The sequence below is a fragment of the Bicyclus anynana genome, chromosome 16 (genome assembly GCF_947172395.1).
Source record: "Bicyclus anynana chromosome 16, ilBicAnyn1.1, whole genome shotgun sequence".
Classification (NCBI taxonomy): domain Eukaryota; kingdom Metazoa; phylum Arthropoda; class Insecta; order Lepidoptera; family Nymphalidae; genus Bicyclus; species Bicyclus anynana.
In genome coordinates, this window is record NC_069098.1 from 13,815,110 (window position 1) to 13,832,701 (window position 17,592).

Here is a 17,592-nt window from a genome sequence, read left to right on the forward strand (position 1 = left end):
CTCATTTTGTGAGGAGACTGGTGCTCAGCAGTGAGCGGAATATGGGTTTATATAGTATTACCATTGTGTTGTAAATTAAATCCATTTTTTTAGTAAAAACATTTTGATAAAACATCCCATATGCTACACAATGCTAGATATATTCATCTATAGAGTGTTCTATGTCAATTATAGATATATATGCTTTACCAGATATGTTTTGGTGGTTAGGGATATTCTTAATAAAATAAAAAAATTATAGTTTCATAAGTACATTTTATTAGAAAATAAAGGTCCCTTTATCAATAGTTTTTAGTCGACTGCAGACGAAATAAACTTCTTTTATAAAAACTTACGTACTAATTAAGGAAAAATTCTATATACAACAGTAAACAAGCCAGGTACATACATTTGAAGCCTTGTTTATAGCCATTTTGAGGAGATCATCTAAACTATACTCAGAGGCACAATTATCCGCACACTTTAATATACTCGCGTCATATTAAAGTGGGCAGATAATTGTGCCTCTGTATATAAAAGAAATTAGGGGCTTGGTTTCACCATCTTCTCAAAAGTGTCGAATAGCTTGGTCAATAGTTTTGTCCTTGTCATTTGACATATAGTATGAAAGTGACAAAACTTTCCGTCAGATTTTCCGACATTTTTCAGAAGGTGGTACAAACGGCCGTTTATGGTAAATAATTCAAGCAACAACAAATAATTTTTGATTTATAGAATCTAATATTTTAGCTTTTGGAAAAATATTCTTTGTGTTAGAACCACCATTTAATATTTTTTCGATCTTTGGAATTTTTGTTTTTCCGATCAATTCGATACGAGTACTACTGTTTATATGAGTTAGTCATAGCCATACATAAAATAACGATTTTCATTAAAATTCATTAGATAAAAAAAATACATACAGCCGAACCTCCTACTTTTTGGTAGTCGGTTAAAAAAGGCTCTACTTCATTGCACATCCCATCCTCTTAAGACTTAGGCTTCAAACACGACAATACACACACACTACAACTAATTTACACTAGATCACATTACACCAATCATGACTATATTAACCCTAACACAAGATGTCGTTCAATTATGACGTATTTTTCAAAAATCAATTATTACTTATCACGAAAAAAACCATCAAAATCGGATTATTCAGTAAAAAGTTACATGTGTTCATACATAAAATGTACACGTCGAATTGTTAACTTTCTCTCTGTTTTTCGTTGGTTGATAAATAATATTCGAAATAGATAATAGATACTTTCTCTATAAAAATCAGTCTTTTATAGACTCTACGGCATACTTAATAAAAGTGTAGAAAGTACTTAAAATACTTGACAAATGGCTGACTTTTTTTTATAAAAATAAATAATTTAGGCTGTCTTTATCTAACAATTTCTCTATAGTCTGTCATAGTTGTTGGTGCCATAATGGAAACTGTTAATTGAAAAAAATCACGGAAAAACGACAAGTGGTCAGGCTTAATACAAAATCTTACCATCCTAGCCTCTAATGCCTTGATCTACTCAATCGATTACCAGATTTTAGAGTGGAGGTGTCCACCAAATCCACCGCCGTATCCGCTGCCGTATCCACCGCCAATGTACCCTGAGCCGTGGTACCCTGATCCGATGATACCTGATGATATTCCCGGGCTGACAATAGATTTGACGATACCGACTGGGACTGGTTGTGCGACTGGCACGGCAACTGGTCTGGCTACTGGTACTGGGTAGGGTGCTGGTACCGGAATGCCGACCTGGAATCCAACAACATACGTGTTAGATGTGTGGGTCCGTTATTCCTCCTGTCGAAAGTGTTCGACTCCTGCCCCTGTAGCCAAGTGGCACGTCGATTCTCTTTCTACGATCGCAAACGCTTCGAAAATTTGAAAAATGTATGTGAATGACAGATCTTGACACGTGACCTGTCGATAGCAAATGTCATATCTAATTTTTTCTAAATTTCGAAGCGTTTGCGATCGTAGAAAGCGAATCGATGTGCCACTTCGCTACATGGACTATACAGTCTTGTTAATGCATTCCATCATGATAGTATGACTGCTTAAGAAAAGGAGGACTTTGAATGGAAAATATCGTTAAAACAAGATATTGTAGCTAGATATGTCTATAACATGAAACAGAATAGGTAATATCTTCTGCATAAACATGTGAAAGTCTCGGATGAATTAAAGGAAAGCAAGTATTTTCCACATAAACCCAAAATCATTTTCACTTCCAGCGTAGACACTTCAATTCCCAACTTCTAAACCTATGTAAGATTCTTGCAGGAGAATTTCTATGCCCCTGTGTACTCACCTAAACCCTCGACAAAATTGCTGCTTCCCTTCCTCTAAACAAAATCGAGTTAAGCTGACGACTAACTGATAGTAGATACGAAAGGTTTTTCAAAAGACCTTTGGCCTTGTTTGGCCTCATGGCTTATCATAGATTAATACTGACCTGTTTGACAACAGGGTAGGGCACAGCATGAGGGACTGGCACTGGCACAGGCCTGTCCACTGGCACCGCGACGTGCTTCTCCACTGCCACTGGGTAGGGCCTCGGGACTGGCACGGCGTAAGGCCTGTCTACTGGTACTGGCACTGCCACCTGGAATAATGTGAGTAACACGGAATTATTACAGCAAGTTCAATATTACAATATTATAAAATTTATTCGCGATGCCATCGCAAATTTAGACGAAATTGGTAGCATTTAAAAAGGTTTGACATAGCTTTAGATTTTATAAATCACTTGAACCGATGAAAATGAGATAAGCTAAAACTATTTAGTCGAAATCGGTTCTTATGATATCGCCATCAAAAATTTTTGAATAAAGCGTTCTTTTAATCATTTCAAAATTAGTCATAAATAATCATCATTCATCATTCATCATTATTATCAGCAGATGGATGGTCCAGGTCTGGCTGATGGGAGATTTCCGCCGTGGCTAGTTATTACTCACCGACAAAGACGTACCACCCAGCGATTTAGCGTTCCGGTACGATGTCGTGTAGAAACTGAAAGGAAGTGGATTTTCATCCTCCTCCTAACAAGTTCCATCTTAAACTGCATCATCACTTGCCATCAGGTAAGATTGTAGTCAAAGGCTAACTTGTAAAGAATAATAATAAAAAATTTTAATAAAAAAAAATACAACCAACTTCAAAAACTAAAAAGCGAAAAATAACATCATAATATGTTCTACCTGCTGATCAGCATGAAGGCGGTGCTAAGCCGGTGATGTATTAATTCAAGCCATGTGAGAATATCTTATAGATTTAGATTTTGCAGACTGTGTCGTTTCATGTGGTCCTATCCTGTGTGAAATGGATAACCGAAAAACCGGTTCAAACAAAAAAATAATTTTTGAAATCGGTCCAGGCGTCTTTGAGTAATCTTATGTACTTACATAAAAAAAAAATACCGACCGAATTGAGAACCTCCTCCTTTTTGAAGTCGGTTAAAAAAACTGACCTTCACTGGTACGGGGACCGGTCTGTCAACGGCGACTGGGTACGGCGCTGGTACGGGCACGCCAATGTGCTTGGTCACAGTGGTGTGGACGTCAGCGCCAACGATAGTACCAACGCCACCGATGCCAACACCGGATGCAAGTCCCACAGGAGCTGCTGATAGGGCTAATCCACTGCCGACTGCGCCTGCAATTGTAACGTTGTTTGTTAACCTCTGATGAAAAAGAAGGGGTGAGTTTACAGAATGAATTTGTGTTAAATTTTAAACGTATTTTATGGTGTCTCCTTGGGTATAGTGAGTTATCCTCAATAGATAAATGTATGCAGTTGTCATGAATTTTTTGTAGAACTTTTGGGCAACAATTCTGTCATACATAATTTTAACGTACGATACTGTCATACAATTCTGTCATACATAGATAGAATTATAACCGTTTACGCAGCACATACAACGGATGCTCCCAAACGGAATTACATTTTCCCGTTTTTGCTACATTATTCACAACACCTCACAATATTGTAGTAATATAAATAAATGAAAAAAATAACAATAACCCAAATCTCACCCAAATCTGCTTAGCCCTTGTGGAGTAGCAGACTCAGAAAAGTGATTACAATGACCTTGAGTGAGTGAGAATGACCTTGAGTCACGCACTTGTGAACGATGTGTGTAGAGTTAAAGGCGCCTTAGACAGATATCTAACACTCCCCTTTTCCACTCAAGTCACTCTGACCGCCTATCCCAAGTAACCCATAAAGAATTACACAACAAGAGATGTGGACGGCTCGAACGCCACGAGCACACTGAAGCCGTCCCTACGGCAAGTCGTTGCAACGCGGCGATAACAGGTGTAAGTAAGTAAACCGACTTTATTGTAATAAAATCCGTTCTTCACAACTGTGCTTTTTAATTTGTTGAAAGACGTCAAAAGATTAGAAGAATAGTAAAGGTAATAAGAGTTTTAAAACGCATACCTAGTCCACCATACCCGCCGCTGATGTATCCTCCACCGTAGCCTATGCCGTGGCCGATGCCAATACCATGGCCGAGGCTTACGCCGTGGCCGAGGCCTACGCCATGGCCTATGACGGCCCCTCCGTAGTGGCCCACGAGGCCGCTACGTTTCTGTACGACTTTACTCGGCTCAGGCTCTGCCAGAACCGAGGCAGCCACGAACAGGAATGTGATCTGAAATTTAAAGAAGACTTATTGAGTACTAGCGGACGCCCATGTGGAATTTAGTTTTTCACAAATCCTCGGGAACCATAGATTTTTCCGGGATAAAAAGTAGTCTTTGTGTTAATCCAGGCTACATTATATCTTAATACCAAATTTCAGCTAATTCAGTTCAGTAGTTGAGGGGTGAAAGAGTAACAAACATTCATATCATCAAAATCATCAGTTTTCTCGGGAAACCATGGATTTTTTCGGGATAAAAAGTAGCCTATGTGTTAATCCAGAGTAAAATCTATTTCCATTTCAAATTTCGGCTAAATCGCTTCAGTAGTAGCGGCGTTATAGAGTAACAAACATCCATATCCAAACTTTCGCGTTTATAATATTAGTAGGAAGTAGGATTTTCATTGTAAGGGTAGTTGTCTGATATCAAATTTTATACAAAAACAATATTAATTTAGTATTGGAAATAGAATAATATACCTACCAATTTAAAAAAATAGTAAAAGATTACTCTAAGTTTGTAAAGACTATGACGTCACGACAATGTTTTTGGTGTTGGGAAAAATAGATAAAATACGCATTTTTTGAGTTTCTAATATAAGTACATATCGAAATAGACGTCTTCGATTTTTTGCTATAAACCGATCTAAATGCGTTGAGTTTTCCTGGAATCTCGATAAATACAGAAATCATAATTACTATACTTTCGATGTGACTATTATAAATCAAGGTTCTTATTAAGAAAATTAAAGGCGAAAACTAGTAAACAAAACTTGTTTGACGTAACGTCACAGATAATTAAGGTAAAGTATACTTACCTTTAAACAAAAAATACGATATATTTTTAATGAACAATTTAGAATCTTTTAAAAAAAGTATCAACTGCCCTATTCTTACGTAATCGGGTTAACGTGTGAATAAATAAACATTGCCAAAACATTGATACGGTCGGACATGTCGCACGCATCACGAATGGACCAAGGGCATGCGATAGCCAGACATACTTCATTTTAGGACGATAGCAAAAAAAAAAAGTACAAAAAAACCTTTTCGTGTACACCACAAAAATTGCTCAAAGTTAATGAATAGGCCAGCTGGAAACCTCCTATTTTCCTAAGCCACTACAGTCCAAACTCCATAATTGACTATGGTACGAGTAAATGCATGAGGTGAAAAACTTTCAGCATTCATAAAATGAGGATATTGTTCATTCTTTACAAGTTAGCCCTTGACCACAATCTCACCTGATGGTAAGTGATGATGGAATCTACGATGGAAGCGGTTGTGTTCGGAGTATAAGATGAAAATCTACACCCTTTTCGGTTTCTACACGATATCGTACATCGTCTCTTGGCGGTACGTTGAAAGGTATGTCTGGGTATCGCAGGCCGTCGTTCTAAAATCGAATCGTCACTTTTACCAGTTATGCGATGACTTCAACAGTCGATGCTTATTGACATGCGCTAGGGGCGCTAACGAAATCGAAAATACAGACGCGAACGGAATGCTAAGCCGATTATGACCATTACGTTATGGTGGTTTATGTATGATTAATGTTTTGTTATATTTTTGTTTTCGCTTTCGATTGTTTGAATTGGTAATTGGGTTATATTTTAATGGTAATAGTATTGCAATTTGTATCTAATCATTCTATCCTACTAATATGACAAACGCGAAAGTTTGTATGGATGTTTTCATGTTTGATATTACGATCGCAAACGCGATCAAAATCTGTAATTCCCAAACATTTTTCTAGTTTTCGAAGCGTTTGCGATCGTAGAAAGAGAATCGACGTGCTACTTGGCTACAGGGGCTGATCAGTATTTCATAGCCAGATCCACGATAAGAACTCAGGACCTCGCGATTCAAGGCATAGTATGAGCAGCATGGTTCAGAGTACCAAATTCCCTCTTTCAAAAGGGTGCCAAATTTATAAAAAAAATCGTTTATAAAGTTGTCAATATCATGTCTATATTGCGGTCTGTCCCGATTTATCATATTTCATTTTATTTAAATATTATTCTACAAAATATATATTTTAAGACAACCCTAACGATGTTTGAATAGATGTAATAATAAAAAAGTTGTTGGTAAATAAAATGGCTTGCTAATAATTTTGTTCGAACTGAATTGCGCCGTATTGTGTCGTACCGAGAGTCGCTGTTTGTTTAAATGACGTTGCGGAGTGTATCTTCTGTACTTGTATTGTATTCTGTGGCCTAACCATAATGCAAGATAAACCACAGTTTTACTGTGCACTGGTTATTATAATTAATTATACAATATTATAAACTAAAAAACAAACAAAAACGGAAAAGATCATTCGGGGGTAGTAAAACAAAATACATAATTTTTGTGTTACACTCACACAAAAATTATGTAATTTGTTTTACTAACCCCTTCTGTTGTGCGATGCTACACAGGTTGTCCCAAAAAGTATTCTTTCAGTTTTTGATTACGTAGGTGTTAACATTAATTTTTGTGTTCCTATACATAGTTTTAAATCATAAAACAATAGGACCAAAATATTAAACTTACAGAAAAAAAACCTGATCGTAATACCACCTTTTGCTTTATTCCAATTAAAAAATTGAACCACACGGATACACCCACATTGAAGAGGAATCTACGCGAGAAAGTTTTATCGAAATTGGTAAAGCCGTTAAGGAAACACACAAGCGATACTAAAAATTTTCCTTTAATTATAAATATTTATTTTTAAGCAGATTTCAGACGTTTTCGTTATGTTTTTCGTTTTTTGATGGATCTCTTATGAAAGCTTCAGTTTCAGAGTGCAAAATTAACCATCATTTCTAGGGTTCCGTGCCTATAAAATATAATTGAAAATAACGAAATTTTTGACACTTAGGGGATTCACAATTTATATAATAATTTCCGTTAACCAAGAACAAGATCTGGCAAGTAAAAAATTTAATTCTATGTCTGAGTAGGTATACTTAACTATTAAACTCTTTATTACAGAATACTTATCTCTATTCGCATTTTTAAATCCTCCTCTAAGCATAGGAGTAAAATTAAAGGCATGAAAGTCTGAATAGGTCATCAGAATAATAATTACATGAAATTGTCAAGTATTTATTAAATATGATATATTGCTTCAATTAAAATTATGTTAACTAAATCAAAACAAGGTAAAAATATTAGGATTTTTTAAGATCATGTTAAATTGTCCCTTTCCTACACTTTTTAATCCTGTTTTATCCACTGGAATAAAATCAGGAGCAATATAGGTTAACATGTTAGGTATTTTAGTTAGATTGAATCCTGAAATATGTAAAATTGTCTTTGTATTTTTTTGTTTCTGTTAAGCCTTATTAATAATATGAACTGTTACATGTGTATCACTTACAAAGGCCTTCATATTAGATGTTACACAGCACTGCACTGCACTGTTACCACTGCTGGTGCAAGGAGGTTCGCTAAGGTTATATACAAGTCGACAAAACACCCCACTCGGAGGACCTAGCGAGCGCTGTTAGCAATGCATTTGCCTAAGTTACGGGGAATTTCGGCTATTGGACGTTTTTAAAATATACTGTATCTGTTTCTGTCTTACCTACCTACTCGTACTTATCATAAAATCTCAATTTAGGTATTCTAAAATATACGTTTTTTTGAAAAATTTGTGGTAATAGTAAGAGTGGTATGAAATAGGATGTTTTTTATTGTATAAAAAAGAAAGTGTATTTTTTGCTAAATATGATGTAATATTTTTTAAGTCAAATTTATAATTTATACGAAAATAACAAAAAAATCTTTTTTTTTTACAATCTGTGTTAATCGTTAAAACTTAAATTTCAATTTAATCTGTGGGTTAAATTACGGGGCAACCTCTATATAAATATTATCTTGTCATTGTGGTTTGTAATCATCAAGCTTGACCGATTTTTATATTTATTTTCGTTAATAGGTCATTCGCGTTTCGTCATCGCGATTTTAATTTTTTTGTAGAAAAAGTTTGTGTTACAAGGTTTAGGCAGAACAACGTTTATCGAGGTGGCTAGTAAATATAATAAAGCCCTTCCAATCATCTCATACATAATTTATAATCATCATTAATCTATTCTCGATGGGGGGACACAATTCTTTTATTTTGGGAATTTAATGTTTTGGCCCATCATCTTCAATTGGCCTTGGCTGGTGGAAGGCTTCGGCCGTGGCTAGTTACCACCCTACTGACAAAGACGTACCGCCAAGCGATTTAGCGTTCCGGTGCGATGTCGTGTAGAAACCGAAAAGGGGTGTGGATTTTCATCCTCCACCTAACAAGTTAGCCCGCTTCCATCTTAGATTGCATCATCACTTACCATCAGGTGAGATTATAGTCAAGGGCTAACTTGTAAAGGATAAAAAAAAAAATGAATGCTGGATGATGGGCCAAAACTTTAAATTCCCGCTGTCGTTCATTTTGTGACGTCACTAAGACACTAGATGTACTACTAACGTCTAACAAATTGTTAACTAATATTTTTGTCCAACGCTCCGTTTGAAAGGGCTTTATTATAGTGACCTCATGAAACAGTTAAAATGTAGACCGTCATGGCCGACAGGCGTATTTGCTCGTATTGTGAATAACATATTTTAAAACTATAATTTTCATGTAATCACATCTCGAAAAATATGTTTTTTTTTCAATCTAGTAAAACGATAATGAACAATTTACGAACATTAAAAAAAAGTGTCAACTAGCTTATTCTGCTACTGAAAATAAATGATTTAAAGGAGAAAATTCTAATATTTTAAAAACCTGATTCTTTATGCACGCCCTCACCACTGGACCTATGGACTGGTCTATATCCATCCGATTTGTTTGCAATATGTCAATGACCTTGATTCATTTCTACCATTACCCCAGAGTCTTCGAAACATTCATTAACACTACCCACATTGTTAATAAGTTTGGGCGTTGTTTCAAAAGGCCGTGTTAGCACTGTAGCTGCAACAGTTTTAGGTAAAACTATCAAAATGAATACCTAGTGCCTACACCCAACAATCGCTTCCTGGCTGGGATTGTGATAAAAGGAGTGCAATATGGCCTACTTGCGCGCGTTAACTTCAACCTTCTCATCATAGACTAACGAAAACAGATAGACGGAGCTAAAACTTACCCAAACATAACTTACTCATGACACTTTATTCCACAACATTACAACTATTTTAATTTTGCTCATATATCTCTTTACACATTCTTCATTAAATTTATAAGTATGTAATGCTACTATTTACATAACTTAATACAGAGCGTTATTAGAATTATATATTTAAAAAAAAAATAAGTACATTAAAATCATAAAAAAATCCAAATCGTGCTTCTAGAAAACGAAAAGGAATATTTTTAATTTATAACGTTTATTAATAGTTATTATTATTATGCATTAATATATATTTTTAATAGTGGACGCCCACGACTTCATTCAGGTAAACTTCTGTTACAAAATTCAACTAAATCGGTTCAGCGTTTTTGCCGTGAAAGGATAACAGACAGACAGACTTACTTTCGCATTAACATTAGTATGAATAAAATTGTATGAATTTAAAATTTAAAAAAGCTATTTTGAGTAGCCATTCGTCATATGGCACATATTAATTTAGTACAAAATATTATGGTTAGTAATTTATTTCTTCTATCTTTTTTCTTTAATCTTAAATTCCAATATAAAGTGGGCCCCGTTTAACTGCAGATTTCGTAAATTATTGTTATTGCCTTTACTCATTACATTAGTTACGAACTATTTAATAACCATATTGATATTCATAACAAGTACACATTTAATTATTTAATTTCATGTACTAGTTCTACTGTTGTAATAATAGAGAATAGGTACCTACTTATGACGACTGGTGTGTTGTGATTGAAACAATCCAAAAGGTTTTGGGTTCAGTTAGTAGTTCGGGTTAGTTAATTAATTAATTAATGTTTTCAAAGAATATTATTTTAAATACAAATTAATCTCTACGACATTTATTCGATTTTTAGTTTTGCTATTTAAAATAGAGAGGACGTGATTATTTATTACATAATTTTCAAGAGAATATTATAGGTAGGTATTAATCAAAGTTTATTTGCTAAATTATTGATTTTGAAGCTTTTCATACTATATCATACTTATCTCTCTTTCAGTTTCAAAAACAAAAGTTTGTTAAAAAGGTAAAATCTCTCTGAGTTTTATGCTATGAAAGAATAAAAATTAATATAAACAAAAACACGTCACTTTCGACTTTAAAAAGAATTAACGTATGAGTAAAATTACAAAAAGTATTAAAAAAAAAAAGCAAAAACGATTGGGCTCGTCCGGGATTTGAACCCGGGACCTCTCGCACCCTAAGCGAAAATCATACCCCTAGACCAACGAGCCGGCTGACAATCTGAGCGAAATAGTGGATCGTACGAAAATGTCTATCGCCTCTCACTTGTATGACGTCACAATATGTTTTACCTGTATAAACACCATAAAAATGTTTGATACCGCGTTGACTATCTAAATCAAAACTCCTAGTTAAGGTACGCCTTTCTTATCTATAATGTAACTATATGTCCTTATCTACCTTTAGAATAGTAAATACCTAGTAAAACTGCAAGTAGTACCTACTGATATAACATAATATATTCTTATAATAGATACTTGATTGTTTTTTTTTTTTTCTGTCTGAGTAGATGCCGATAGCTCCCTGCGGAACCACTACGGCGTCACCGGAGGGGTACTTGATTGTATCATTCCTCATGTCAAGTGGCTAACAGCTAATGTTCCTAATGTGATTCAAATGAAGTGAAATACTTCTTAATTTTTAACCGACTTAAAAAAAGGAGGAAATTATCAATTCGTCGGAATCTTTTTTTAATATGAGATAAGGTCGCGCTTGGCCAAGATCATTATGGTATGAGGACTTAAGTGCCCTATAATAATGTCCATGATTAATCATGATTAACAAAAAAAAAAAAATCGACTCACTGTTGATAAGAGGTTATGCTAAATAGTCCACCCAATGCATTGATTGGCGCGGATTGGCAGACTTTACACACGTAGAGAATTAAAAAAAATCTCAGGTATGCAGGTTTCTTCAGGATGTTTTTTCCTTCATCGCTAAGACACGTGATATTTAATTTATTAAAATGCACATTAAAGAAAAGTTGGACGTGGATGCCCCGGACAGGATTCGAACTATCTCGCCCTCCGAATCGAAGGCAGAGATTATATCCTCTGGGCTATCACGGCAAAATATCCCCAAACTATAGGGGCTCCTTACGTGTGAAAGCAAAAATTAGTAAAATCCACTATCTCACATAATCTGGTACTGACATTCACAAAAGTCGAAAAGACAATCTCTTTTTCCCCGGGTCCCGGTGCACCCAAAAACTCTGAAACCCGATAGGTATCGAATCAATACAGTTACCTTAAACTGTGTTCATTAAATTTCAAGTTTTAAAGTTTTAGTAGAACTGTACATGGCGTACAGGACTAAAATATTATAATTATCGTTGCATTTTCTTTATTTCTGTAGAAGAGAGCTTTTTGGGTCAAATTCTAAAATCTGCCGCCTTAGGCTCGAGCCTACTTAGCCTACTGATAAATCTACCACTGGATGAAAACCTACCCAGTGTCCTTCGATTCAGCATTGGCATATCTAGGATTACTTCCTGGGGAGGGCCCACATATTATTGAACAGAGTCGACACTCAATATAAAAATTTCGTTAACAATATTTGTGGACGCAGAACTGATATGACTCGACTTATTTTATTATTTTTTCTTTGTATCTAGGGTAGGTATCCGAAACGGTCTTAATATATTTATCAAAATCTTTGTTATATGTTTTACTTTATTATAAGTTGTAATGGTTATTATTTGATTTTAAATGATATTTTGTGTAAAATTATTAGTATTTCCGCAAATCATAGAATTTCAAATCGGTAGCCCAGTATCCTAGGGTGGGCACTGGACCATTCTTGGATGGGCCCGACCCACCCGCTATATACGCCTGTAACCAAAGCTTTAAGAAGTCAATGTCCCTTGGACGCATACCATGCGAATGCGGTTGCAATCTAAGGACCTTTCTTGCCAGTTCCAATAAGCCAGGCAAAACCGTGGACAAAACTTAGTGGATACTCAAAATAATTTGTTCGGCCTATGAAGCAACGTCTCACTAGCTATTTACAATTATTTGCCAACTAATTACCATATTGACTTACCTATCTGTAACGATTGGGTTCATAAATTACACCTTTTGAAAGGACCACTGTTCCCACAGAACTGATCTAGATAACCCCGTGTAATTACAAAAATCATATAAACCTTAGCTGCACACAATCGATTCACAACCTTGGAGACATACATTTAAAGTTTATTCTTCTTTGAAAGCAGATGCAGGTCTTATGGTGCACGAATTAACCAACAAATGTCGTATGTACCGTTACAAATACAAAAGAATTTCAGCTTTAAATATTTTACATAAAGTTTATTATTCATAGACAGGATTTAGGAGACTCATGACTCCGATGGTCTACTTTCCACATTGATCGTTTTCCAAGGACTGTTTTGGTTGACTCTTGGAATTTGAATGTCTTTTGTGATTCTTTAATATACATAATATTTTAATTCATTGATAAATTTACGTTTCTCGGTGATGAAATGAAATGAAATCATAGAAAATGTTGTAGAAAACAGATTATTTGATATATTAAAAAAAAATACTTGCCATATGTTTTTAAATATGAGCAATAAACCCTTATCTTTACCCTTACCCTCCAATTAGTAGTTAAGAATGGTTTGACGAGTTGAGACTGTGTTAAAAGCGGGAACATTAATAGTCCAAATGGCGGGGTTCGAACCCACTACCTATCGGGCTTTAAGTACGATCATACCGTAGAGCTATTAACGCTTGTTTATTAATAAGCCGTGGTAGCCTAGTGGATATGACCTCTGCCTTCAATTTGGGCGTAGATTCGAATCCGGTCCAGGGATGCACCTTCAACTTTTCGTTTATGTGCATTTTAGGAATTAAATATCACGTGTCTCAAACGGTGAAGGAAAAACATCGTGAGACAACCTGCATACCAGAGAATTTCCTTAAGTCTTTAGATGTGTTAAGTCTGTCAATTCGCATTCGGCCAGCGTGGTGGACTAGCCTATCTCCTTTCATTCTGAGAGGAGACTCGTGCTCAATAGAGAGTCGAACATGGGGTCGATACGTTACGATGAATACGATGCTTAGGTAACACTAGTTAATTAAATTCAAACCGGGAATGTAGCCCCGGGCATAACATTTTTAAAACAACTCTTACCCATTTACGCCAAAAAGGTAGTCAAAGTTCAAGGCCAAATACCAACATTCCGCAATTTTTAAAAACATGGCTTAGACTACTTTCTTATCGACCAGTCGAAATGACATAACCAAAGGTATTCACATAACGAGATGCTTGCAGACTTTTTTTGCCCTACTCACCTAAGGGCTTAGGTAACTGACTTAATTGAATTGATTCAAGTTTTCCTCTAGTTTTTACCCGACTGCGTTAGAAGGAGGGTCATGTTTTTCGAGCGTATGTATGTATGTATGTTCATTTCTACTGCCCAAACAAATGGACAGATTTTCCCGGCCCGCGCAGACCAACGGGAGTGATACGAACAAAGTTGTCAAGCTATAGTATATTTCAGAGATGGAAAAAATGCATTGCCTACATTTAGTAAGTACTCATTATGAGCCTGTATTGGAGAAAATTATTTTGTTCTACTTTTTTATATTTCATCATCATTCAACCCACATTCAACCCACATTTGGCTCACTGCTGAGCTCGAGTCTCATTTCAGTATGAGAGGGGTAAGTCCAGTAGTCCACCATGCTGGTCCAAAGCGTATTGGCAGACTTAACACACGCAGAGAATTCTATGGTATGCAGGTTTCCTCACGATGTTTTTCCTTTACCATTTGAGACACGTGATATTTTATTTCCTAAAATGCACACAACTGAAAAGTTGGAGGAGCATGCCCCGGACCGGATTCGAACCCACACCCTCCGGAATCGGAGGCAGAGGTCATATCCACTGGGCTATCACGGCTCTTTGGGCTTTATATTCGACTGCTAATCTATTCATCATATTACATCTCCAGAACTGACATTGTATTTTCCAGTGAGGTATACTCTTAGTATACTTAATATTATACAGGATCAGACTACAAGACCAATCCAATTGCAGCGAGGAGTGCGGCAGGGAGATGTAATCTCCCCAAAGCTATTTACCGCCGCATTGGAAGACGTCTTTAAGCTTCTGGACTGGAACGGATTTGGCATCAACATCAATGGTGAGTACATCACTCAACTACGGTTTGCCGACGATGTGGTCATTATGGCAGAGACTCTGGATGACCTTAGTACCATGCTCAACGACCTCAGCAGAGTTTCTCAACGGGTGGGCCTTAAAATGAACATGAGTAAGACGAAGATCATGTCTAATGCTCATGTACCGCTTCACCCAGTTATTGTTGAGGACTCTGCGCTCGAAATTGTAGACGAATATATATACCTAGGACACACAGTCCAGTTAGGTAGGTCCAATTTTGAGAAAGAGGTGAATCGCCTAATCCAGCTCGGCTGGGCAGCGTTTGGGAAACTCCGCGACATCTTTTCGTCCGAAATTCCTCAGTGCCTGAAGACGAAAGTCTTCGAACAGTGCGTGTTGCCAGTGATGACTTACGGATCCGAGACTTGGTCGCTAACTATGGGCCTTATAAGAAGGCTCAAAGTCACTCAGCGGGCGATGGAGCGTGTTATGCTTGGGGTTTCTCTGCGTGATCGAATCAGAAATGAGGAGATCCGCAGACGAACTAAAGTCACTGACATAGCTCAGCGAGTTGCGAAGCTGAAGTGGCAGTGGGCAGGCCACATAGTTCGAAGAGCCGATGGACGTTGGGGTCCCAAGGTGCTGGAATGGCGACCCCGCACCGGAAAGCGCAGTGTTGGTCGACTCCCCACTAGGTGGACCGAAGACATCAAGCGGGTTGCAGGGAGCCGCTGGATGCTGGCGGCTCGAGACCGTTTTGTTTGGAAGTCCATGCAAGAGGCCTATGTCCAGCAGTGGACGTCTATCGGCTGACAATGATGATGATGATGATGATGATACTCTTAGTTGCCTAAACGCATTATCTACATTACTCATTAGGACGCTATTGGAGAAAAAAATCCATTTGGATCTACTTTTACGTATAATTAATACCGTTAAAAATTTTCTGCTCACCTCTTGCTCTCTAGCATTATTTAGGTACTTAGGTCCGTAAGCTATGAGGCCACTAAATTAATTCTGACTCACATATTGCACAGGCTATGACATAATCCAATGCGTGCTCCATCAAGCCCTGTTAATTCGAACTTGATATTAGAAAGCGGGAAAACAGAGATAATTTGTCTACTTGTGATACTTCTGAACTAGAAGCTTATGTGAGCGTGTGATCTATTATAAGCACTATTATCTATACTACAGCCTTTCTTGATAATAATAAATAATAAATAAATATATTTAAACAATACACATCACTATCTATCCCCAAAGTAAGAATACAGAGTAGCTTGTGTTATGGATACTAAGATAGTTGACATTATAATATTCATGTACATTTATATACTACATATTATAAATACTTATATAATGTATAAATACACACAGACACTGGAAACACCCATGCTCATCACACAAATATTTTCCATTTGTGGGAATCGAACCCACGGCCGTGGATACAGAAAGCAGGATCACTACCCACTGCGCCACGCGGCCGTCGATTGATTGTTGAGTGAATGATGATGAATGATTGATGAGTATTGTTGACCAACAAATAAATACAAAATGAGGGTATAAATCACTAGTCACTTCACACCTAATAATAATTATAATTAGCTTGTTTTTAAATTAATGAAAAGAAATTTGATTAATAAGCTTAGAATAATTAGATGTTGCTATATATTTTTTAAAACATTTCAAAAACAAACCGTATATAATTTAATATAAACGTGGTATGAAATGACATTTCTACCTTCATTTCTAATTACTTTGTTGGTAAATAGTACTCATCAAGAAAGGCTATAGTATAGTTATTACATTTTCTACAGTCTTTTGTACTTAGATTTTATATTTTACCAGCGGACGCCCGCGACTTCGTCCGCGTAGATTTCAGTTTTTCATAAATCCCGCGGGAACCGTGGATTTTTCCGGGATGAAAAGTAGCCTATGTGTTAATCCAGAGTAAAATCTATTTCCATTCCAAATTTCAGCCAAATCGCTTCAGTAGCCACAGCACAAAGGAGAAACAAACATACACACACACAAACTTCTTCCTTTAAAATATTATATTAGTGTGATGACGACTTTTTGTTATAGTTGTAGTTGTGTGTCATGGCAAACGCATTTGTGTGTTACACATTTTTTTTCTAATATCACTGTAATCTATACTAATATTATAAAGCTGAAGAGTTTGTTTGTTTGTTTTTGATTGAACGCGCTAATCTCAGGAACTACTGGTCCGATTTGAAAAAATCTTTCAGTGTTAGATAGCCCATTTATCGAGGAAGGCTATAGGCTATATATTATCTCCATATTCCTACGGGAACGGGCGTCAGCTAGTACCTATTATAAACACGAAAGTTTGTGTGTGTGAAAGTACGTTTGTTATTCTTTACTACCTCTACTACTAAACCTATTTGGCTGTAATTTAGAATGGAGATCGATTTTACACTGGATGAACACAAAAATAATGCTTTAAAAAAATATAAAATCCTAAATTGAACCGACCTGGGAATCGAACCGAGGACCTCTCTACACAACTGCGCCAAAGAGGCCGTCAAACTAAACAGTGACAATGTCCTTTCACATCAGTATACCCAAAGACAATAAAGTCCGAAGCGATTGCATCACACTTCAAACACCTCATACGACTCATACT

General features: G+C 36.3%; 2 protein-coding genes and 1 non-coding gene across 3 annotated transcripts in view; 1 reads left to right on the forward strand and 2 right to left on the reverse strand.

The window, feature by feature from the left end:
* The window catches only part of LOC112057155 (uncharacterized), a 228,179-nt gene that overhangs the window by 158,564 nt on the left and 52,023 nt on the right, over positions 1-17,592 (forward strand). The gene's annotated exons all lie outside the window — the stretch shown is intronic.
* On the reverse strand, positions 236-8,176 carry LOC112054971 (tetra-peptide repeat homeobox protein 1-like). Its single transcript, XM_024094934.2, has 5 exons — positions 8,020-8,176; positions 4,445-4,658; positions 3,471-3,655; positions 2,454-2,603; positions 236-1,750 (listed from the first exon to the last, which is right to left on the reverse strand). The coding sequence occupies exons 1-5, from the start codon at positions 8,029-8,031 to the stop codon at positions 1,526-1,528; spliced, it is 786 nt and encodes a 261-aa protein (XP_023950702.1). The 5' UTR covers positions 8,032-8,176; the 3' UTR covers positions 236-1,525.
* On the reverse strand, positions 10,955-11,026 carry Trnap-agg (transfer RNA proline (anticodon AGG)). The gene has a single exon. It is a non-coding gene; the product is annotated as a tRNA-Pro (tRNA).